General features: G+C 44.9%; 1 protein-coding gene and 1 pseudogene across 1 annotated transcript; both read left to right on the plus strand.

Moving 5' to 3' along the window:
• The window catches only part of LOC135506636 (cytosol aminopeptidase-like), a 34932-nt pseudogene extending 25562 nt beyond the window's left edge, over positions 1 to 9370 (plus strand).
• A 2666-nt stretch (positions 9371 to 12036) lies between these two features.
• Positions 12037 to 20319, plus strand: LOC135507263 (mediator of RNA polymerase II transcription subunit 28-like). Its single transcript, XM_064926864.1, has 5 exons — positions 12037 to 12237; positions 12887 to 12953; positions 13518 to 13630; positions 14118 to 14201; positions 20189 to 20319. Exons 1-5 carry the CDS (start codon positions 12079 to 12081, stop codon positions 20306 to 20308), a joined length of 543 nt encoding a protein of 180 aa, XP_064782936.1. The 5' UTR covers positions 12037 to 12078; the 3' UTR covers positions 20309 to 20319.
• Positions 20320 to 25176: the final 4857 nt, after the last annotated feature.

A 25176-nucleotide genomic window follows, 5' to 3' on the forward strand; every position in this document is an offset into this window, starting at 1 on the left:
CAGTTGGTTCAGCCTCCAGGGACATTATATTATATACAGTTGGTTCAGCAGCCTCCAGGGACATTATATTATATACAGTTGGTTCAGCCTCCAGGGACATTATATTATATACAGTTGGTTCAGCAGCCTCCAGGGACATTATATTATATACAGTTGGTTCAGCCTCCAGGGACATTATATTATATACAGTTGGTTCAGCAGCCTCCAGGGACATTATATTATATACAGTTGGTTCAGCCTCCAGGGACATTATATTATATACAGTTGGTTCAGCCTCCAGGGACATTATATTATATACAGTTGGTTCAGCCTCCAGGGACATTATATTATATACAGTTGGTTCAGCAGCCTCCAGGGACATTATATTATATACAGTTGGTTCAGCCTCCAGGGACATTATATTATATACAGTTGGTTCAGCCTCCAGGGACAAAGACCCGTTTGTTTTGTTGTTTTAGGCTCAGAGGAACCGCCTGTTTTCCTGGAGCTACACTACAACGGTTGTCCTGACAACGCACAGTGTCCTCTCCTGCTGGTGGGCAAGGGCATCACCTTTGACAGGTACGCGCACACATCACACCTCACTGCTGTCCAATCAGGGTGCTCTATTCACTGTGGTGGACACACTAGTGGTTAAAATATCAGCTGCCGTTTTTTTAAAGATTCCTAGTCTCAATTGATACAATTGTTAACTGTTACTTACTCTCTCTCTCTCTGTCTCTCTCTGTCTCTCTCTCTCTCTCTGTCTCTCTCTGTCTGTCTCTGTCTGTCTCTCTGCTCTCTCTCTCTGTCTCTCTCTGTCTCTCTCTCTCTCTCTCTCTCTCTCTGTCTCTCTCTCTGTCTTTCTCTCTGTCTCTCTCTCTCTCTGTCTCTCTCTCTGTCTTTCTCTCTGTCTCTCTCTCTGTCTCTCTCTCTGTCTCTCTCTCTGTCTCTCTCTCTCTCTCTGTCTCTGTCTCTGTCTCTCTCTGTCTCTGTCTCTCTCTGTCTCTGTGTCTCTGTCTAGTGGTGGGATCAGTCTAAAGCCTCCGTCAGGTATGGACGCGATGAGGGCTGATATGGGAGGAGCCGCCACGGTGTGTTCCGCCATCGTCACGGCAGCAGCCCTCAACCTGCCAATCAACATCATAGGTGAGCTTGCGGCGACGTGACGTGCTAGCCAATCAGTGTCGAGAGTTAGGGCAGGGCTCCCCAGACCCCAGGAACAGTTTCTTGAGAACTAATGTGCTGGAGGGTAGGTTTTAACTCCAGGAGGGATCTCTCCAGGAACAGGGTTGGAGTTAAAACCTAGGAACAGGGTTGGAGTTAAAACCTACAGGAGGGTCTCTCTCCAGGAACAGGGTTGGAGTTAAAACCTACAGGAGGGTCTCTCTCCAGGAACAGGGTTGGAGTTAAAACCTACAGGAGGGTTGGAGTTAAAACCTACTCTCCAGGAACAGGGTTGGAGTTAAAACCTACAGGAGGGTCTCTCTCCAGGAACAGGGTTGGAGTTAAAACCTACAGGAGGGTCTCTCTCCAGGAACAGGGTTGGAGTTAAAACCTACAGGAGGATCTCTCTCCAGGAACAGGGTTGGAGTTAAAACCTACAGGAGGGTTGGAGTTAAAACCTCAGGAGGGTCTCTCTCCAGGAACAGGGTTGGAGTTAAAACAGGAACAGGGTTGGAGTTAAAACCTACAGGAGGGTCTCTCTCCAGGAACAGGGTTGGAGTTAAAACCTACAGGGGGTATCTCTCCAGGAACAGGGTTGGAGTTAGGAGGGTTGGAACAGGGTTGGAGTTAAAACCTAGGAGGGTCCTCTCCAGGAACAGGGTTGGAACCTACAGGAGGGTATAGGAACAGGGTTGGAGTTAAAACCTACAGGAGGGTATCTCTCCAGTTTTTCAGGAGGGTCCAATGCTGGTAAACCATGTAAACAAACAATATATATATTTTGACCTGCAGCTTGTCTCCTAGAGGTTTCTAGTTTGGTCTGTTGCTTGTCTGCTAGAGGTTTCTAGTTTGGTCTGCAGCTTGTCTGCTAGAGGCTTTCTAGTTTCTAGTTTGGTCTGCAGCTTGTCTCCTAGAGGTTTCTAGTTTGACCTGCAGCTTGTCTGCTAGAAGGTTCTAGTTTGGTCTGCAGCTTGTCTCCTAGAGGTTTCTAGTTTGGTCTGCAGCTTGTCTGCTAGAGGTTTCTAGTTTGGTCTGCAGCTTGTCTCCTAGAGGTTTCTAGTTTGGTCTGCACTTTGTCTCCTAGAAGTTTCTAGTTTGACCTGCAGCTTGTCTCCTAGAGGTTTCTAGTTTGACCTGCAGCTTGTCTGCTAGAAGGTTCTAGTTTGGTCTGCAGCTTGTCTGCTAGAGGTTTCTGTTTGGTCTGCAGAGGGTTTCTACTCCACAGGGTTGGAAGTAGTTTTACTAATGTTGTCTCCAGGAACAGGGTTGGAGTTAAGGAGGGTTGTCTCCAGAACAGGGTTGGAGTTTGTCTCGCACCTCTCTGTGAGAACATGCCCAGTGGGAAAGCCAACAAGCCTGGAGATGTCGTCACTCCAAGAACGGCAAAACCATACAGGTATCTGTTACCGTGGCTACTAAACCATACAGGTCTTTGTTACCGTGGCAACTAAACCATACAGGTCTTTGTTACTGTGGCTACTAAACCATACAGGTCTTTGTTACCGTGGCTACTAAACCTGCAGGTATTTGTTACCGTGGCTACTAAACCATACAGGTGTGTGTGTTACCGTGGCTACTAAACCATTACAGGTCTTTGTTACCGTGGCTACTAAACCATACAGGTTTGTGTGTTTGTTACCATGGCTACTAAACCATTACAGGTCTTTGTTACCGTGGCTACTAAACCACGCAGGTCTTTGTTTACATCAAATTAAGTATTGTGTGTGTGTGTGTGTGTGTGTGTGTGTGTGTGTAGGTGGACAACACGGACGCAGAGGGACGGTTGATCCTAGCAGATGCTCTCTGTTACGCTCACAGCTTCAACCCCAGGGCCATCGTCAACGCTGCTACCCTCACTGGTTAGTACCCTCACTGGTTAGTTCCTCACTGGTTAGTTCCCTCACTGGTTAGTTCCCTCACTGGTTAGTACCCTCACTGGTTAGTACCCTCACTGGTTAGTTCCCTCACTGGTTAGTACCCTCACTGGTTAGTTCCCTCACTGGTTTGTACCTCACTGGTTAGTTCCCTCACTGGTTAGTATCACTGGTTAGTATCACTGGTTAGTTCCCTCACTGGTTAGTTCCCTCACTGGTTAGTTCCCTCACTGGTTAGTTCCCTCACTGGTTAGTTCCCTCACTGGTTAGTACCCTCACTGGTTAGTACCCTCACTGGTTAGTTCCCTCACTGGTTAGTATCACTGGTTAGTTCCCTCACTGGTTAGTTCCCTCACTGGTTAGTACCCTCACTGGTTAGTACCCTCACTGGTTAGTACCCTCACTGGTTAGTTCCCTCACTGGTTAGTTCCCTCACTGGTTAGTTCCCTCACTGGTTAGTACCCTCACTGGTTAGTACCCTCACTGGTTAGTACCCTCACTGGTTAGTTCCCTCACTGGTTAGTAGTATCACTGGTTAGTTCCCTCACTGGTTAGTACCCTCACTGGTTAGTATCACTGGTTAGTTCCTCACTGGTTAGTACCCTCACTGGTTAGTTCCCTCACTGGTTAGTATCACTGGTTAGTTCCCTCACTGGTTAGTTCCCTCACTGGTTAGTTCCCTCACTGGTTAGTACCCTCACTGGTTAGTTCCCTCACTGGTTAGTACCCTCACTGGTTAGTTCCCTCACTGGTTAGTACCCCCACTGGTTAGTTCCCTCACTGGTTAGTTCCCCCACTGGTTAGTTCCCTCACTGGTTAGTTCCCTCACTGGTTAGTACCCTCACTGGTTAGTACCCTGTGTGTGTTGGTGAGACGGCCGTCGCTGTTCACTAACCGGCTAGTCTATTGGTCACTCGTGTTTTCTGTCTGTCTTTCAGGAGCGATGGATGTTGCTCTGGGTTCAGCAGCGACAGGAGTCTTCACCAACTCTGACTGGCTCTGGGAACAGCTTCACAAGGTAACACACACACACAGACACACACACACAGACACACACACATACAGACACACACACAGACACACACACAGACACACAGACACACTGAAAAGCCATCCTCAGATTATAATTGACACACACACAGACACTTCTAGACAAAATGTCACACATTTGGACACATCAACTAAAATGTACACAACTTGACACACACAACAGATCACACACACACACACAGGCACACATGGAAATGCCCCTGTGACTGTGGTTTCTGAACAGACATCAGACACATTCAGACACACACACAGACAACCCACAGACACACACAGAATGGATCCACACACCTCCAGACACACACAGACACACAGACATAAACCCCTTTGCCTTATTACAGACACACATCCAGTCTTCACACACAGAGACACACACAGACACACACAGACACCACAGACACACTGAAAAGCCATCCTGCTATTCATAATGGATCCATTGGGTTCTTCTCCTCCAAAAGTCATAAATCAACTAAAATGTATTGAACTTGTTCAGAAAAAAAACTTGTTTTGCACAATATTAGAACTGAAAAGATCAGCCTGAAATTCATATTTCCTGTAACTGTCTGCCGAGCATTCAGTGGAAATGCCCCTGATGTCTGTGGTTTCTGTGCCCTCCAGAACAGACATAAACCCCTTGCCTTATTACGGCCTGCATTCAGAATGGATCCATGTCTTCTCCTCCAGAACAGACATAAACCCCTTGTCTTATTACGGCCTGCATTCAGAATGGATCCATGTCTTCTCCTCCAGAACAGACATAAACCCCTTGCCTTATTACAGCCTGCATTCAGAATGGATCCATGTCTTCCCTCCTCCAGAACAGACATAAACCCCTTGCCTTATTACAGCCTGCATTCAGAATGGATCCATGTCTTCTCCTCCAGAACAGACATAAACCCCTTGCCTTATTACAGCCTGCATTCAGAATGGATCCATGTCTTCTCCTCCAGAACAGACATAAACCCCTTGCCTTATTACAGCCTGCATTCAGAATGGATCCATGTCTTCTCCTCCAGAACAGACATAAACCCTTGCCTTATTACAGCCTGCATTCAGAATGGATCCATGTCTTCCTCCAGAACAGACATAAACCCCTTGCCTTATTACGGCCTGCATTCAGAATGGATCCATGTCTTCTCCTCCAGAACAGACATAAACCCCTTGCCTTATTACGGCCTGCATTCAGAATGGATCCATGTCTTCTCCTCCAGAACAGACATAAACCCCTTGCCTTATTACAGCCGGCATTCAGAATGGATCCATGTCTTCTCCTCCAGAACAGACATAAACCCCTTGCCTTATTACAGCCTGCATTCAGAATGGATCCATGTCTTCTCCTCCAGAACAGACATAAACCCCTTGCCTTATTACAGCCTGCATTCAGAATGGATCCATGTCTTCTCCTCCAGAACAGACATAAACCCCTTGTCTTATTACGGCCTGCATTCAGAATGGATCCATGTCTTCTCCCCCAGAACAGACATAAACCCCTTGCCTTATTACAGCCTGCATTCAGAATGGATCCATGTCTTTCTCCCCATAATAACCAACTAAAAACATGTTTTAGACATTGTTACATCTATTGAAAATGAAATATCTAAGTATTCACACCCGAGTCAATACTTTGTAGAAACACTTTTGGCGGCCATGAGAGCTGAGTCTTTCTGGGTCTCTAAGGATTTCCACACCTGGATTGCCCATTATTATTTTCAAAATGCTTCAACCTCTGTCAAACTGGTTGTTGATCATTGCTCGACAACCATTTCCAGGTCTGACCATAAATTTAAGTAACTGCTGAAAGGTGAATTGAACTCCCAGTGTCTGGTTGAAAGCAGACTGAACCAGGATTGTGTTTTAACAGAGGATTTTGCCACCACTATGCTTGATAATGTGGAGAGTGGTACTCAGTAATGTGTTGCATTGGATTTCACCCAAACATAACATGTTGTGTTCAGGACACAAAGTTAACTGCTGCACCACATTTTATGCAGTATGACTTTAGTGCCTTGTTACAAACAGGATCCATGTTATGGCACATTTCTGTACAGACTTCCTCATTTTCACTCTGTCATGTAGTGTTCTCCTATCACAGACGTTAAACTTCCAATAGGAGCCCTCCCTCAGCGTTGGAAAACCTCCTTGTTTGAAATGTTTACCTTTTATTTAACTAGGCAAGTCAGTTAAGAACAAATTCTTATTTTCAATGGGAACAGTGGGTTTAACTGCCTGTTCAGGGGCAGAATGACAGATTTGTACCTTGTCAGCTCGGGGGTTTGAACTTGCAACCTTCCGGTTTCTATGTGTTAGGGTGTGGAGGGTTACATACACACTGTGGTGTCTTTCTGTGTTAGGGTGTGGAGGGTTACATACACACTGTGGTGTCTCTCTGTGTAAGGGTGTGGAGGGTTACATACACACTGTGGTGTCTCTCTGTGTTAGGGTGTGGAGGGTTACATACACACTGTGGTGTCTCTCTGTGTTAGGGTGTGGAGGGTTACATACACACTGTGGTGTCTCTCTGTGTTAGGGTGTGGAGGGTTACATACACACTGTGGTGTCTCTCTGTGTTAGGGTGTGGAGGGTTACATACACACTGTGGTGTCTCTCTGTGTTAGGGTGTGGAGGGTTACATACACACTGTGGTGTCTCTCTGTGTTAGGGTGTGGAGGGTTACATACACACTGTGGTGTCTCTCTGTGTAAGGGTGTGGAGGGTTACATACACACTGTGGTGTCTCTCTGTGTTAGGGTGTGGAGGGTTACATACACACTGTGGTGTCTCTCTGTGTTAGGGTGTGGAGGGTTACATACACACTGTGGTGTCTCTCTGTGTTAGGGTGTGGAGGGTTACATACACACTGTGGTGTCTCTCTGTGTTAGGGTGTGGAGGGTTACATACACACTGTGGTGTCTCTCTGTGTTAGGCCAGTGTGGTGACAGGAGACAGGGTGTGGAGGATGCCGTTGTTTCAACATTACACCAGACAGGTCACTGACTGCCAGCTGGCCGACCTCAACAACGTCGGCAAGTACAGCCGGTAAGAACACACACACACACACACACACACACACACACACTGTGGTGTCTCTCTGTGTTACAGTGTGGTGACAGGAGACACAACATTACACCAGACACACACACACACACAACACACACACACACACACACACACACACACACACGTAAGATGGCATTAACACAAGTTGTTTAGGGTTGTTTCTAGATGTTACCTGTGTGTGTGTGTGTGTGTGTGTGTGTGTTCTGGCGGAGCCTGCACGGCGGCAGCGTTTCTGAGGGAGTTTGTGACGGCCCCTCATTGGGCGCACCTGGACATCGCCGGGGTGATGACCAATAAGGACGAGGTACGGTAGTCTTCTGGAACTTTGATCTTAGAGCTGTTTTTGATTTTTGTATTGATTTTTACCGGGTTCGTCTCACTGAGTTGAAATATCTTTTGCAAAAGAGACCTGGCCAAAATGGCAGCACACACAGCTTAAAACATGTACAACATAAAACACAACAGTTTAAAGGTTGACTTTGGGGGCGGGGCTAAAATAAAGGCTTTATTAAACTCTAGAACTGATCAATGCAGCGTCATACCAGGTCAGTTCATCCTTAAAAACTAAAACAAATTCAAGAAGAAGATATTTGGCTGCAGAAGTGCCATTTCGTATTGACCTCTACAGCTTCCTGTGAAATGACGTCACAAATACTGGGGGAGTTACTGGCTAGCTACAGTGGCTAGCTTAGCTAACGAACATCAACACACACTGGAGGAGTTACTGGCTAGCTACAGTGGCTAGCTTAGCTAACGAACATCAACACACACTGGAGGAGTTACTGGTTAGCTACAGTGGCTAGCTTAGCTAACGAACATCAACACACACTGGGGGAGTTACTGGCTAGCTACAGTGGCTAGCTTAGCTAACGAACATCAACACACACTGGAGGAGTTACTGGCTAGCTACAGTGGCTAGCTTAGCTAACGAACATCAACACACACTGGAGGAGTTACTGGCTAGCTACAGTGGCTAGCTTAGCTAATGAACTAGCTAAGACACATCAACACATACTGTAGGATTTACTGGCTAGCTACAGTGGCTAGCTTAGCTAACGAACTAGCTAAGACACATCAACACACACTGGAGGAGTTACTGGCTCGCTTTGTTAACGAACATCAACACACATTGGAGGAGTTACTGGCTAGCTACAGTGGCTAGCTTAGCTAACGAACATCAACACACACTGGAGGAGTTACTGGTTAGCTACAGTGGATAGCTTAGCTAACGAACTAGCTATGACACATCAACACATACTGGAGGAGTTACTGGCTAGCTACAGTGGCTAGCTTAGCTAACGAACTAGCTATGACAACACACACTGGAGGAGTTACTGGCTAGCTAACGAACTAGCACTGTCGGTCATGGCGCGCATGATCAGAATGACACATCAATCACAACTGCTTCTGTTAGTGTTCTAGAACCATGACGACCACAACCCCCTTCTGTTAGTGTTCTAGAACCATGACGACCACAACCCCTTCTGTTAGTGTTCTAGAACCATGACGACCACAACCCCTTCTGTTAGTGTTCTAGAACCATGACGACCACAACCCCTTCTGTTAGTGTTCTAGAACCATGACGACCACAACCCCTTCTGTTCTGTCCGGCTGAGGGTTTGGATTGCTGAGAGACGCTGGCTCTTGTCCTGTTGGACATTAACAATACACTTTTCTCTTTTTAGATTCTCTCTCACTGTTTGTCTCTCTCCAGGTTCCCTACCTGAAGAAAGGAATGTCTGGGAGACCGACACGAACACTGGTAGAGTTCGCTGCTGGACTGGCCAACCAAGCCTGAAGACACACACACACCTACACACACTGAGCTGGCTGGAGAAGGATTATTCTGTAGAGACACTGGTACTGTGTCGAGTCAAAGACTGCTTCCCAAATAGCACCTTATTCCCTCCCCATAGGAGTCTGGTCTAAAGTAGTGAACTATATAGGGAATAGGATGCTATTTGGGATGTATCCTGAGTCATCTGGTAGTAGCCTACTGTGCATCGAGAGGGTTGAAGAGGACATTTCCACCCCTGTGCCCCAGCACATGTAAATAATTCCCTCTCTAGCCTAGTTTATAGCCTACATTCATTGAGAAACTGAATTTATGTAAATTGACAAAGTATATCGTATCCTACCCTTACAAAAAACAGTTTGCAGTCAGTGTGCAGTGTAACTGCATCCAAAATAAGTAATGTTTTAACTGCAGTTATTCTGTATTCACTGCTTCCAAAATACCACAGTCGACTTTTGCGTAACACTCTTCAATTTATAACTGGAAGAACGCAGGATGGCCTTTTGCGTAGCGACTGTTGTTGCTACGCAGCCCTTCAATTTATAACTGGAAGAACGCAGGATGGCCTTTTTGCGTAGCGACACTACGCAGCCCTTCAATTTATAACTGGAAGAACGCAGGATGGCCTTTTGCGTAGCGTTCTCGCGTTGCATACGTAGGGTAAAAACCAGGCTTCAGTGACAGTCAGTTAACCAAACTCTTCTGTCCAGTAGTTGTGGGAGAAACTAATGCTAAAGTTGGTATGCACTTCTGCGCACAAAAACGGTCATATTATTATTGCCATGTCATTTAAATAAAACACCAATAAAAACCATTTTGGGGGGGATCAATGTGTCTTGTTACTATATTATAGTGTTAATGACAAATTGTTTTAATTCAGTAGAACCCATTAAATTCCTCAGCCAGTGTAGCATGTCCAAGTTGCTATATTTATCAACTTTTCAGACTACCCTGGCAACATTTTTTTCAAACAGCACCTAGCAACAAATCTAGCTACTTTTAAAAATTAGTTTGGATCTTTTAGCAACTTTTGAAAAGTGACTCAAACACACGCATTTCCCCCTCTGACAAAAACGATTTTCTCTGTCACTCAACTCAGTCACAACACAAGTGCCTGGCTGCAATAGTGCATTGTGAGTGACGCCTGCAGCAAACCCAATGAGAATATACACTGCTCCAAAAAAATAAAGGGAACACTTAGGGAACACTTAAACAACACTTAAACAACACAATGAAACTCCAAGTCAATCACACTTCTGTGAAATCAAACTGTCCACTGATTGACAATAAATTTCACATGCTGTTGTGCAAATGGAATATTTTATTTATTTCACCTTTATTTAACCAGGTAGGCTAGTTGAGAACAAGTTCTCATTTGCAACTGCGACCTGGCCAAGATAAAGCATAGCAGTGTGAACAGACAACACAGAGTTACACATGGAGTAAACAATTAACAAGTCAATAACACAGTAGAAAAAAAGGGGAGTCTATATACATTGTGTGCAAAAGGCATGAGGAGGTAGGCAAATAATTACAATTTTGCAGATTAACACTGGGGTGATAAATGATCAGATGGTCATGTACAGGTAGAGATATTGGTGTGCAAAAGAGCAGAAAAGTAAATAAATAAAAACAGTATGGGGATGAGGTAGGTGAAAATGGGTGGGCTATTTACCAATAGACTATGTACAGCTGCAGCGATCGGTTAGCTGCTCAGATAGCAGATGTTTGAAGTTGGTGAGGGAGATAAAAGTCTCCAACTTCAGGGATTTTTGCAATTCGTTCCAGTCACAGGCAGCAGAGTATTGGAACGAAAGGTGGCCAAATGAGGTGTTGGCTTTAGGGATGATCAGTGAGATACACCTGCTGGAGCGCGTGCTACGGATGGGTGTTGCCATCGTGACCAGTGAACTGAGATAAGGCGGAGCTTTACCTAGCATGGACTTGTAGATGACCTGGAGCCAGTGGGTCTGGCGACGAATATGTAGCGAGGGCCAGCCGACTAGAGCATACAAGTCGCAGTGGTGGGTGGTATAAGGTGCTTTAGTGACAAAACGGATTGCACTGTGATAAACTGCATCCAGTTTGCTGAGTAGAGTGTTGGAAGCAATTTTGTAGATGACATCGCCGAAGTCGAGGATCGGTAGGATAGTCAGTTTTACTAGGGTAAGTTTGGCGGCGTGAGTGAAGGAGGCTTTGTTGCGGAATGAAAGCCGACTCTTGATTTGATTTTCGATTGGAGATGTTTGATATGAGTCTGGAAGGAGAGTTTACAGTCTAGCCAGACACCTAGGTACTTATAGATGTCCACATATTCAAGGTCGGAACCATCCAGGGTGGTGATGCTAGTCGGGCATGCGGGTGCAGGCAGCGAACGGTTGAATAGACAACAGGTGGAAATTATAGGCAATTAGCAAGACATCCCCAATAAAGGAGTGCTAATGCAGGTGGTGACCACAGACCACTTCTCAGTTCCTATGCTTCTTGGATGATGTTTTGGTCACTTTTGGATGCTGGCGGTGCTTTCACTCTAGTGGTAGCATGTGTGGGTTGTAGACTCCTTCTCAAGTGGCTCAGGTAGTGCAGCTCATCCAGGATGGAACATCAATGCGAGCTCATACAGGCACGTGGAGGCCACACACACTACTGAGCCTCATTTTGACTTGTTTTAAGGACATTACATCAAAGTTGGATCAGCCTGTAGTGTGGTTTTCCACTTTAATTTTGAGTGTGACTCCAAATCTAGACCTCCATGGGTTGATAAATTTGATTTCCATTGATCATTTTTGTGTGCTTTTGTTGTCAGCACATTCAACTATGTAAAGAAAAAAGTATTTAATAAGAATATTTCATTCATCCAGATCTAGGATGTGTTATTTTAGTGTTCCCTTTATTTTTTGAGCAGTGTAGTTGCTTACGAATGTTTGATCTTGAACAGAACTTACATCAATCAACACATCTCAATCAAAAGTGTACAGCCAGAAGAAGTACAGAAGAGAGTGGGCCTCTGCCCTGAACAACAGTGTTAAACCATATTTCTTTTGCCAGTCAATTTGAGTAAAGCTATTGGGTGTTATACGTAATGACGCAGATTTTACGTTATCACGCAATGACATCGCAACGTCATTTAGTTGTCAACACTGCAAACAACCATCCAATATGTCTTCCTCCATGGGCAGCGGGATGTTCCCCGGCCAGCAGTCCGCTGGTCCTCACCCTGTCGGCGGCCCGGGTCAGCCGGGACTACTGTCTGGAGCTCCGGGGAACAGGGTCCAGGGCCCAAACACTCTGGTGGACGACCTGGAGGCTTCTTTCGAGGTACGAGAGCAACAGCTAGCCGTGGTATAGCTAACGTAATGATACTAGCTAGCCGTGGTATAGCTAACGTAATGATACTAGCTATCCGTGGTATAGCTAACGTAATGATACTATCTAGCCGTGGTATAGCTAACGTAATGATACTAGCTAGCCGTGGTATAGCTAACGTAATGATACTAGCTAGCCGTGGTATAGCTAACGCAATGATACTAGCTAGCCGTGGTATAGCTAACGTAATGATACTATCTAGCCGTGGTATAGCTAACGGAAAGATACTAGCTAGCCGTGGTATAGCTAACGCAATGATACTCGTCTGCTTAGGGGCTCATCTGCTTAACGGTTCATCATAATGTCTGGAACAGAGTGAATGTCATCAAACACCTGGAAACCAAACCAATGTGTTTGATGTATTTAATACCATTTCATTGATTTACGCTCCAGGCATTACTTCGAGTCCGTTCGCCCCAATTAAGGTGCCACCAACCTGGGCTGCAAGCATACTTTGCGTCTCATGTTTTACTGGCTTTCCAGGACACAACTAGCACTTATATGTAACTAAATGTCATAGCTAGCTAAGTACATTTATCTCTGGTCTGGCCTTACTGAAGCGTTAGTAGTGAACTGTTAACCAGTTGTCTTGTGTCAGCAGGCTTGCTTTGCGTCCCTAGTGAGTCAAGACTACGTGAACGGAACCGACCAGGAGGAAATTCGGACAGGTGAGACCAGTAAAGTTCATGACCCAAATGGGCACCATATTCCCAGACGAGCTCCGAGGTGACCAACAACCATCCTCCGGGATAGTGACAGGGTATGCATGGTTTTGCTCCAGCCCTGTTTTAACACCTGATTTAGCCAATCAGGGTCCAGATGAGCAGCTGGTTGGTAGAAGCAGGTGTTTTACAGCAGGGCTGTAGCAAAAGCCCGCACACCCAGTAATTCAGGAGGAGAGTTGGCTAGCCTTGGGGCATTGTAAACAGTTTGAAACACATTCATTAAAAATATATATTTATTTCATTACTTTGCTTATCTAGCTAAAATTAACTGACTTGCATGTTGTGGTTGTCTCTCTCTCTTAACCTGTCTGTCTCTCCCTCTCTCTTTAACCTGTCTGTCTCTCTCTCCTCTTTTAACCTGTCTGTCTCTCTCTTTAACCTGTCTCTGTCTTTAACCTGTCTGTCTCTCTCTCTCTTAACCTGTCTGTCTCTCTCTGTCTTTTAACCTGTCTGTCTCCTGTGTCTTAACCTGTCTGTCTCCCCCTTTAACGTTTGTGTCTCTTTTAGGTGTGGATCAGTGTATTCAGAAGTTTCTGGATGTCGCCAGACAGACAGAATGTTTCTTCCTGCAGAAGCGTCTTCAGTTATCAGTCCAGAAACCCGACCAGGTGGTCAAAGAGGTAGGTGATACTGTATACCAGGGGTATTCAATTCTTACCCTACCAGGTGGTCAAAGAGGTAGGTGATACTGTATACCAGGGGTATTCATACCAGGGGGTATTCAATTACCCTACCAGGTGGTCAAAGAGGTAGGTGACCCAGGGGTATTCCAGCTTTGCTGTTCTACATGGCCATTTAATAGCACCTACCTGGTGTCCCAGATCTAAACCAGTCCCTGATTAGAGGGGAACAGTGGGAGAGAAAACCAGTGGAAATGTGTTCTAGAATTTGATGGCTCTATATAGATTAGGGTGAAGTCGCCCCTAGATGCTGATCTTGGGTCAGTGTTACTTTTCCCCACTAATGGTTAATGTTAGGTTTGGGGGAGGCTTATCTTAGATCTGTGCCTAAGGGGAAACGTCACCAGTATGGGGATGTTCTGGTGTTAGGACAGCCTCCCTCTGCTGTTAACAGCTAGTCCATCTTTCTCCCTCTCTTTCTCTCCAGGATGTGTCTGAGCTGCGGAATGAACTCCAGAGGAAAGAGCTGCTTGTTCAGAAACACCTGTCTAAGCTGCACCACTGGCAGCAGGTACGTCCTCCGTGACCCGGAAACTGATAAGTTGTTGAGGAGTGTGTAAATGTGTTAGTAGGCCAACAGAAGGCTGTCCTCCCCTCCTCCATAGCCTCCTTTTGACCAGGAAGCAGAGTCCTCCCCTCCTCCATAGCCTCCTTTTGACCAGGAAGCAGAGTCCTCCCCTCCTCCATAGCCTCCTTTTGACCAGGAAGCAGAGTCCTCCCCTCCTCCATAGCCTCCTTTAGACCAGGAGGCAGAGTCCTCCCCTCCATAGCCTCCTTTTGACCAGGAAGCAGAGTCCTCCCCTCCATCCTTTTGACCAGGAAGCAGAGTCCTCCCCTCCTCCATTTTTTGACCAGGAAGCAGAGTCCTCCCCTCCTCCTTTTGACCAGGAAGCAGAGTCCTCCCCTCCTCCTTTTGACCAGGAAGCAGAGTCCTCCCCTCCTCCATAGCCTCCTTTAGACCAGGAAGCAGAGTCCTCCCCTCCTCCTTTTGACCAGGAAGCAGAGTCCTCCCCTCCTCCATAGCCTCCCTTTGACCAGGAAGCAGAGTCCTCCCCTCCTCCATAGCCTCCTTTTGACCAGGAAGCAGAGTCCTCCCCCATCCTCCTTTTGACCAGGAAGCAGAGTCCTCCCCTCCTCCATAGCCTCCTTTTGACCAGGAAGCAGAGTCCTCCCCTCCTCCATAGCCTCCTTTTGACCAGGAAGCAGAGTCCTCCCCTCCTCCATAGCCTCCTTTTGACCAGGAAGCAGAGTCCTCCCCTCCTCCATAGCCTCCTTTTGACCAGGAAGCAGAGTCCTCCCCTCCTCCATAGCCTCCTTTTGACCAGGAAGCAGAGTCCTCCCCTCCTCCATAGCCTCCTTTAGACCAGGAAGCAGAGTCCTCCCCTCCTCCATAGCCTCCTTTTGACCAGGAAGCAGAGTCCTCCCCTCCTCCATAGCCTCCTTTTGACCAGGAAGCAGAGTCCTCCCCTCCTCCATAGCCTCCTTTTGACCAGGAAGCTGAGTCCTCCCCTCCTCCATAGCCTCCTTTAGACCAGGAAGCAGAGTCCTCCCCTCCTCCATAGCCTCCTTTTGACCAGGAAGCAGAGTCCTCCCCTCCTCCTTTTGACCAGGAAGCAGAGTCCTCCCCTCCTCCATAGCCTCCTTTTGACCAGGAAGCAGAGTCCTCCCCTCCTCCATAGCCTCCTTTTGACCAGGAAGCAGAGTCCTCCCCTCCTCCATAGCCTCCTTTTGACCAGGAAGCAGAGTCCTCCCCTCCTCCATAGCCTCCTTTAGGCCAGGAAGCAGAGTCCTCCCCTCCTCCATAGCCTCCTTTTGACCAGGAGGCAGAGTCCTCCCCTCCTCCATAGCCTCCTTTTGACCAGGAAGCAGAGTCCTCCCCTCCTCCATAGCCTCCTTTTGACCAGGAAGCAGAGTCCTCCCCCTCCTCCATAGCCTCCTTTTGACCAGGAAGCTGAGTCCTCCCCTCCTCCATAGCCTCCTTTTGACCAGGAAGCAGAGTCCTCCCCTCCTCCATAGCCTCCTTTTGACCAGGAAGCAGAGTCCTCCCCTCCTCCATAGCCTCCTTTTGACCAGGAAGCAGAGTCCTCCCCCTCCTCCATAGCCTCCTTTTGTTTTCTGGGAGGAGAAATGATCCTACTTATCCTTTTATCCTGAAATGTCTTGTACAACCATACACTAGTCTATCCACTAGTCTATACACTAGTCTATACAGTAGTCTATACACTAGTCTATACACTAGTCTATACACTAGTCTATCCACTAGTCTATCCACTAGTCTATCCACTAGTCTATCCACTAGTCTATCCACTAGTCTATCCACTAGTCTATCCACTAGTCTATCCACTAGTCTATCCACTAGTCTATCCACTAGTCTATACACTAGTCTATACACTAGTCTATCCACTAGTCCATCCACTAGTCTATAACTAGTCCGTCCACTAGTCTATCCACTAGTCTATCCACTAGTCTATCCACTAGTCTATCCACTAGTCTATCCACTAGTCTATCCACTAGTCTATCCACTAGTCTATCCACTAGTCTATCCACTAGTCTATCCACTGTCCATAGTCTATCCACTAGTCTATCCACTAGTCTATCCACTAGTCTATCCACTAGTCTATACACTCCTCTATACACTAGTCTATCCACTAGTCTATCCACTAGTCTATCCACTAGTCTATACACTAGTCTATCACTAGTCCATACACTAGTCCATACACTAGTCTATCCACTAGTCTATCCACTAGTCTATCCACTAGTCCATCCACTAGTCTATCCACTAGTCTATCCACTAGTCTATCCACTAGTCTATCCACTAGTCTATCCACTAGTCTATCCACTAGTCTATCCACTAGTCTATCCACTAGTCTATACACTAGTCTATCCACTAGTCTATACACTAGTCTTGACACTAGTCTATACACTAGTCTATCGCTTCATACCTTTCATGTTAGACCCCTGGAAACATCATTTACCTGTGGAGGAGTCTCATGTCATACAGAGCTTCAGTCCACTTTCCCTCCTCGCCACCTCTCCTCGATTTACCTTTGACCTTCTTGGAAAGGAGACGAGAGCGGACAGCGGAGTTGATTAGATCTAATTGAGAAAAGGCCGTGGTCGGCTTTGCTGGCTCAGTGCCGCATCACTTCCTGAGTGCCGCATCACTTCCTGGATCCTGTGTCATTCTGTTTTTTGAATGGGCTTCTGGTCCAGCACCATGATAACATGTCTGTCTGTTCTGTAGTTAATATCATGTCTGTCTGTTCTGTAGTTAATATCATGTCTGTTCTGTCTGTAGGTAATATCATGTCTGGTCTGTCTGTAGTTAATATCATGCCTGTCTGTTCTGTAGTTAATATCATGCCTGTCTGTTCTGTAGTTAATATCATGTCTGTCTGTTCTGTAGTTAATATCATGTCTGTCTGTTCTGTAGTTAATATCATGTCTGTCTGTTCTGTAGTTAATATCATGTCTGGTCTGTCTGTAGGTAATATCATGTCTGGTCTGTCTGTAGGTAATATCATGTCTGTCTGTCTGTAGGTAATATCATGTCTGGTCTGTCTGTAGTTAATATCATGTCTGTCTGTTCTGTAGGTAATATCATGTCTGGTCTGTCTGTAGTTAATATCATGTCTGTCTGTTCTGTAGTTAATATCATGTCTGTCTGTTCTGTAGTTAATATCATGTCTGGTCTGTCTGTAGTTAATATCATGTCTGGTCTGTCTGTAGTTAATATCATGTCTGTCTGTTCTGTAGTTAATATCATGTCTGTCTGTTCTGTAGTTAATATCATGTCTGTCTGTTCTGTAGTTAATATCATGTCTGGTCTGTCTGTAGTTAATATCATGTCTGTCTGTTCTGTAGTTAATATCATGTCTGTCTGTTCTGTAGTTAATATCATGTCTGTCTGTTCTGTAGGTAATATCATGTCTGGTCTGTCTGTTTAATATCATGTCTGTCTGTAGTTAATATCATGTCTGGTCTGTCTGTAGGTAATATCATGTCTGGTCTGTCTGTAGGTAATATCATGTCTGTCTGTTCTGTAGTTAATATCATGTCTGGTCTGTCTGTAGTTAATATCATGTCTGTCTGTTCTGTAGTTAATATCATGTCTGTCTGTTCTGTAGGTAATATCATGTCTGTCTGTTCTGTAGTTAATATCATGTCTGGTCTGTTCTGTAGTTAATATCATGTCTGGTCTGTCTGTAGGTAATATCATGTCTGGTCTGTCTGTAGTTAATATCATGTCTGTCTGTTCTGTAGGTAATATCATGTCTGGTCTGTTCTGTAGTTAATATCATGTCTGGTCTGTCTGTAGGTAATATCATGTCTGTCTGTTCTGTAGGTAATATCATGTCTGGTCTGTCTGTAGTTAATATCATGTCTGTCTGTTCTGTAGTTAATATCATGTCTGGTCTGTCTGTAGGTAATATCATGTCTGGTCTGTCTGTAGTTAATATCATGTCTGTCTGTTCTGTAGTTAATATCATGTCTGGTCTGTCTGTAGGTAATATCATGTCTGGTCTGTCTGTTCATAGGTAATATCATGTCTGGTCTGTCTGTAGGTAATATCATGTCTGGTCTGTCTGTAGTTAATATCATGTCTGTCTGTTCTGTAGTTAATATCATGTCTGGTCTGTCTGTAGGTAATATCATGTCTGGTCTGTCTGTAGTTAATATCATGTCTGGTCTGTCTGTAGTTAATATCATGTCTGGTCTGTCTGTAGTTAATATCATGTCTGGTCTGTCTGTAGTTAATATCATGTCTGGTCTGTCTGTAGTTAATATCATGTCTGTCTGTTCTGTAGGTAATATCATGTCTGGTCTGTCTGTAGTTAATATCATGTCTGGTCTGTCTGTAGTTAATATCATGTCTGGTCTGTCTGTAGGTAATATCATGTCTGGTCTGTAGGTAATATCATGTCTGGTCTGTCTGTAGGTAATATCATGTCTGGTCTGTCTGTAGTTAATATCATGTCTGGTCTGTCTGTAGGTAATATCATGTCTGGTCTGTAGGTAATATCATGTCTGGTCTGTAGGTAATATCATGTCTGGTCTGTAGGTAATATCATGTCTGTTCTGTCTGTAGGTAATATCATGTCTGGTCTGTCTGTAGGTAATATCATGTCTGGTCTGTCTGTAGGTAATATCATGTCTGGTCTGTAGGTAATATCATGTCTGGTCTGTAGGTAATATCATGTCTGGTCTGTCTGTAGGTAATATCATGTCTGGTCTGTCTGTAGTTAATATCATGTCTGGTCTGTCTGTAGGTAATATCATGTCTGGTCTGTAGGTAATATCATGTCTGTTCTGTCTGTAGGTAATATCATGTCTGGTCTGTCTGTAGGTAATATCATGTCTGGTCTGTCTGTAGGTAATATCATGTCTGGTCTGTAGGTTTGTAATATCATGTCTGGTCTGTAGGTAATATCATGTCTGGTCTGTCTGTAGGTAATATCATGTCTGGTCTGTCTGTAGTTAATATCATGTCTGGTCTGTCTGTACAATATCATGTCTGTCTGTCTGTAGGTAATATCATGTCTGTCTGTTCTGTAGTTAATATCATGTCTGTCTGTCTGTAGGTAATATCATGTCTGGTCTGTCTGTAGGTAATATCATGTCTGTCTGTTCTGTAGTTAATATCATGTCTGTCTGTCTGTAGGTAATATCATGTCTGGTCTGTCTGTAGGTAATATCATGTCTGTCTGTTCTGTAGTTAATATCATGTCTGTCTGTTCTGTAGGTAATATCATGTCTGGTCTGTCTGTAGTTAATATCATGTCTGGTCTGTCTGTAGGTAATATCATGTCTGGTCTGTCTGTACACTAATATCATGTCTGGTCTGTCTGTAGTTAATATCATGTCTGGTCTGTCTGTAGTTAATATCATGTCTGTCTGTTCTGTAGTTAATATCATGTCTGGTCTGTCTGTAGGTAATATCATGTCTGTCTGTTCTGTAGTTAATATCATGTCTGGTCTGTCTGTAGGTAATATCATGTCTGGTCTGTCTGTAGGTAATATCATGTCTGGTCTGTCTGTAGTTAATATCATGTCTGGTCTGTCTGTAGTTAATATCATGTCTGTCTGTTCTGTAGTTAATATCATGTCTGTCTGTTCTGTAGTTAATATCATGTCTGTCTGTCTGTAGGTAATATCATGTCTGGTCTGTCTGTAGGTAATATCATGTCTGTCTGTTCTGTAGTTAATATCATGTCTGTCTGTTCTGTAGTTAATATCATGTCTGACCTGTCTGTAGGTAATATCATGTCTGGTCTGTCTGTAGGTAATATCATGTCTGGTCTGTCTGAGGTAATATCATGTCTGGTCTGTCTGTAGGTAATATCATGTCTGGTCTGTCTGTAGGTAATATCATGTCTGGTCTGTCTGTAGTTAATATCATGTCTGTCTGTTCTGTAGTTAATATCATGTCTGTCTGTTCTGTAGTTAATATCATGTCTGGTCTGTCTGTAGTTAATATCATGTCTGGTCTGTCTGTAGGTTCTAGAGGATGTCAGTGTGCAGCATCGTAAACCATCAGATCTCCCTCCACCTGGACCCTTGGCCTTCCTGGAACAGGCCTCAGCTAGTCTACCTGCTGCACCACTCAAACAGAGCTAACACACACACCTCTCTCTTCTGGAAAGTACATCATTTTGTTTTCCTTGTGTAAATATTTCTGAGTCTGGCCTTCCTGGATCAGACCAGGCCTTGTCCTGCAGAATGAGTGAGTTGGATCAGACTACCACTGCACCACTCAGAATGAGTGAGCTTGGATCAGACCACCACCTGTTGTTTTGTCCTGACAGAATGAGTGAGCTTGGATCAGACCACCAGCTGTTGTTTTGTCCTGACAGAATGGTGAGTTTGGATCAGACCACCAGCTGTTGTTTTGTCCTGACAGAATGAGTGAGCTGGATCAGAACACAGCTGTTGTTTTGTCCTGACAGAATGAGTGAGCTTGGATCAGAACACCAGCTGTTGTTTTGTCTGACAGAATGAGTGACTTGGATCAGACCACCAGCTTTGTTTTGTCCTGACAGAATGAGTTTGGATCAGAACACCAGCTGTGTTTTGTCCTGACAGAATGAGTGAGTTTGGATCAGAACACCAGCTGTTGTTTTGTCCTGACAGAATGAGTGAGCTTGGATCAGACCACCAGCTGTTGTTTTGTCCTGACAGAATAAATGAGCTTGGATCAGAACACCAGCTGTTGTTTTGTCCTGACAGAATGAGTGAGTTTGGATCAGAACACCAGCTGTTGTTTTGTCCTGACAGAATGAGTGAGCTTGGATCAGACCACCACCTGTTGTTTTGTCCTGACAGAATGAGTGAGTTTGGGAAGCAGAGTTCCCCTCCTATCAGACCACCAGCTGTTGTTTTGTCCTGACAGAATGAGTGAGCTTGGATCAGACCATCACCTGTTGTTTTGTCCTGACAGAATGAGTGAGCTTGGATCAGACCACCAGCTGTTGTTTTGTCCTGACAGAATGAGTGAGCTTGGATCAGACCATCACCTGTTGTTTTGTCCTGACAGAATGAGTGAGCTTGGATCAGACCACCACCTGTTGTTTTGTCCTGACAGAATGAGTGAGCTTGGATCAGACCACCAGCTGTTGTTTTGTCCTGACAGAATGAGTGAGCTTGGATCAGACCACCAGCTGTTGTTTTGTCCTGACAGAATGAGTGAGCTTGGATCAGACCACCAGCTGTTGTTTTGTCCTGACAGAATGAGTGAGCTTGGATCAGACCACCAGCTGTTGTTTTGTCCTGACAGAATGAATGAGCTTGGATCAGACCACCAGCTGTTGTTTTGTCCTGACAGAATGAGTGAGCTTGGATCAGACCACCAGCTGTTGTTTTGTCCTGACAGAATGAGTGAGTTTGGATCAGACCACCAGCTGTTGTTTTGTCCTGACAGAATGAGTGAGCTTGGATCAGACCACCACCTGTTGTTTTGTCCTGACAGAATGAGTGAGTTTGGATCAGACCACCAGCTGTTGTTTTGTCCTGACAGAATGAGTGAGCTTGGATCAGACCACCAGCTGTTGTTTTGTCCTGACAGAATGAGTGAGTTTGGATCAGACCACCAGCTGTTGTTTTGTCCTGACAGAATGAGTGAGCTTGGATCAGACCACCAGCTGTTGTTTTGTCCTGACAGAATGAGTGAGCTTGGATCAGACCACCAGCTGTTGTTTTGTCCTGACAGAATGAATGAGCTTGGATCAGACCACCAGCTGTTGTTTTGTCCTGACAGAATGAGTGAGCTTGGATCAGACCACCAGCTGTTGTTTTGTCCTGACAGAATGAGTGAGTTTGGATCAGACCACCAGCTGTTGTTTTGTCCTGACAGAATGAGTGAGCTTGGATCAGACCACCAGCTGTTGTTTTGTCCTGACAGAATGAGTGAGCTTGGATCAGACCACCAGCTGTTGTTTTGTCCTGACAGAATGAGTGAGCTTGGATCAGACCACCAGCTGTTGTTTTGTCCTGACAGAATGAGTGAGCTTGGATCAGACCACCACCTGTTGTTTTGTCCTGACAGAATGAGTGAGCTTGGATCAGACCACCAGCTGTTGTTTTGTCCTGACAGAATGAGTGAGCTTGGATCAGACCACCAGCTGTTGTTTTGTCCTGACAGAATGAGTGAGCTTGGATCAGACCACCACCTGTTGTTTTGTCCTGACAGAATGAGTGAGCTTGGATCAGACCACCACCTGTTGTTTTACTAAGGATTTACTGTCTTTTTAGTTTGTCAAGGTGGCAATGATTTCGGAGGCGACGATGTTATGGGCAGACGTTGATCTGATGGTGAACGAGAGAATTGGTTTATACGGACCGAGAGAATTGGTTTATGGGACCGAGAGAATTGGTTTATGGGACCGTGGAATCGCTTTATGGGACCGTGTGAATCGGTTTATGGGACCGTGTGAATCGGTTTATGGGACCGTGTGAATCGGTTTATGGGACCGTGTGAATCGGTTTATGGGACCGTGTGAATCGGTTTATACGGGGACCGTGTGAATCGGTTTATACGGGGACCCAGAGAATCGGTTTATACGGGGACCCAGAGAATCGGTTTATACGGGGACCCAGAGAATCGGTTTATACGGGGACCCAGAGAATCGGTTTATACGGGGACCCAGAGAATCGGTTTATACGGGGACCCAGAGAATCGGTTTATACGGGGACCCAGAGAATCGGTTTATACGGGGACCCAGAGATCTTGTGATGACACTATTAGAGGTCGACTGATTAATTAGGGCCGATTTCAAGATTTCATAACAATCGGTAAATTTGTGTGCCGATTAAAAAAAATATAAATGTGTGGATATATATATATATATATATTTTTTTTTTAACCTTTATTTAACTAGGCAAGGACCCAAGAGATGATGGCGGTTAACTGTCTGTTCAGGGGCAGAACCCAGTGTAACTAACTACATACTATTGAGCATTGTGTTATTGGAGGAGGATGGACGAACCCAGAGAATCTAACGCTGGGATAGGAGATATTAACTATGCTGCTTACCTAGCAGAGATTACCCCTGACCTCTAACCCTAACCCATGAACCCTGACCCCTAACGGGATAACCTGACCTTCTCTAACAGATAGGAGATATTAACTATGCTGACCTGGCAGAGGTATAACCCCTGACCTCTAACCCATGATCCCTGACCCCTAACCCCTGATCACTAAACCCTGACCCCTAACCCATGACCACTGAACCCTGACCCATGACCACTGACCACTAAACCCTGACCCTAACCACTGAACCCTGACCCCTAACTAGAGGTCGACTGATTTAATCGAATGGCCGATTTCAAGTTTTCATAACAATCGGAAATCAGTATTTTTGGGCGCCAATTTTTTTTTATTAATTAATTTTTTATACCTTTATTTAACAGTGCCTTGTTCAGAATCAGAACAACAGACTTTTCACCTTGTCAGCTCGGGGGATCCAATCTTGCAACCTTACAGTTAACTAGTCCAACGCTCTAACCACCTGCCTCTCATTGCACTCCACGAGGAGCCTGCCTGTTATGTGAATGCAGTAGAAGCCAAGGTAAGTTGCTAGCTAGCATTAAACTTATCTTATAAAAATCAATCAATCATAATCACTAGTTATAACTACACATTGGATGATTTAACAAAAGCACATTTGCGAAAAAAGCACAATCGTTGGACGGCTGTACCTAACCACAAACGCCTTTCTTAAAATCAATAGACAGAAGTATACATTTTTAAACCTGCATATTTAGCTAAAAGAAATGTAGGTTAGCAGGCAATATTAACCAGGTCAACAAAACTAAGGAGATGATTGTGGACTTCAGGAAACAGCAGAGGGAACACCCCCCTATCCACATTGATGGGACAGTAGTGGAGAGGGTAGTAAGTTTTAAGTTCCTCGGCATACACATCACAGACAAACTGAATTGGTCCACTCACACAGACAGCATCGTGAAGAGGCGCAGCAGCGCCTTTTCAACCACAGGAGGCTGAAGAAATTTGGCTTGTCACCAAAAGCACTCACAAACTTCTACAGATGCACAATCGAGAGCATCCTGGCGGGCTGTATCAAACTACCTGCCCCCCAGGACACCTACGCCACCCGATGTCACAGGAAGGCCATAAAGATCATCAAGGACAACAACCACCCGAGCCACTGCCTGTTCACCCCGCTATGATCCAGAAGGCGAGGTCAGTACAGGTGCATCAAAGCTGGGACCGAGAGACTGAAAAACAGCTTTTATCTCAAGGCCATCAGACTGTTAAACAGCAACCACTAACATTGAGTGGCTGCTGCAAACACACTGACTCAACTCCAGCCACTTTAATGATGGGAATTGATGTAAAATATATCACTAGCCACTTCAATCAATGCTACTTAATATAATGTTTACATGCCCTACATTATTCATCTCATATGTATACGTATATACTGTACTCTATATCATCTACTGCATCTTTATGTAATACATGTATCACTAGCCACTTTAAACAATGCCACTTTGTTACATACCCTACATTACTCATCTCATATGTATATACTGTACTCGATACCATCTACTGCATCTTGCCTATGCCGTTCTGTACCATCACTCATTCATATATCTTTATGTACATAGTCTTTATCCCCTTACACTGTGTATAAGACAGTAGTTTAGGAATTGTTAGTTAGATTACTTGTTGGTTATTACTGCATTGTCGGAACTAGAAGCACAAGCATTTCGCTACACTCGCATTAACATCTGCTAACCATGTGTATGTGACAAATAAATTTGATTTGATGTATTTTGATTTGAGGTGAAATTGTGTCACTTCTCTTGCATTCATTGCACGCAGAGTCAGGGTATATGCAACAGTTTGGGCCGCCTGGCTCATTGCGAACAAATTTGTCAGAATTTGACTTAATTATGACATAACATTAAAGGTTGTGCAAAGTAGCAGGAATATTTAGACTTATGGATGCCACCCGTTGGATAAA

Source organism: Oncorhynchus masou, chromosome 20 (assembly GCF_036934945.1).
Source record: "Oncorhynchus masou masou isolate Uvic2021 chromosome 20, UVic_Omas_1.1, whole genome shotgun sequence".
In the NCBI taxonomy this organism is placed as follows: Eukaryota; Metazoa; Chordata; class Actinopteri; order Salmoniformes; family Salmonidae; genus Oncorhynchus; species Oncorhynchus masou.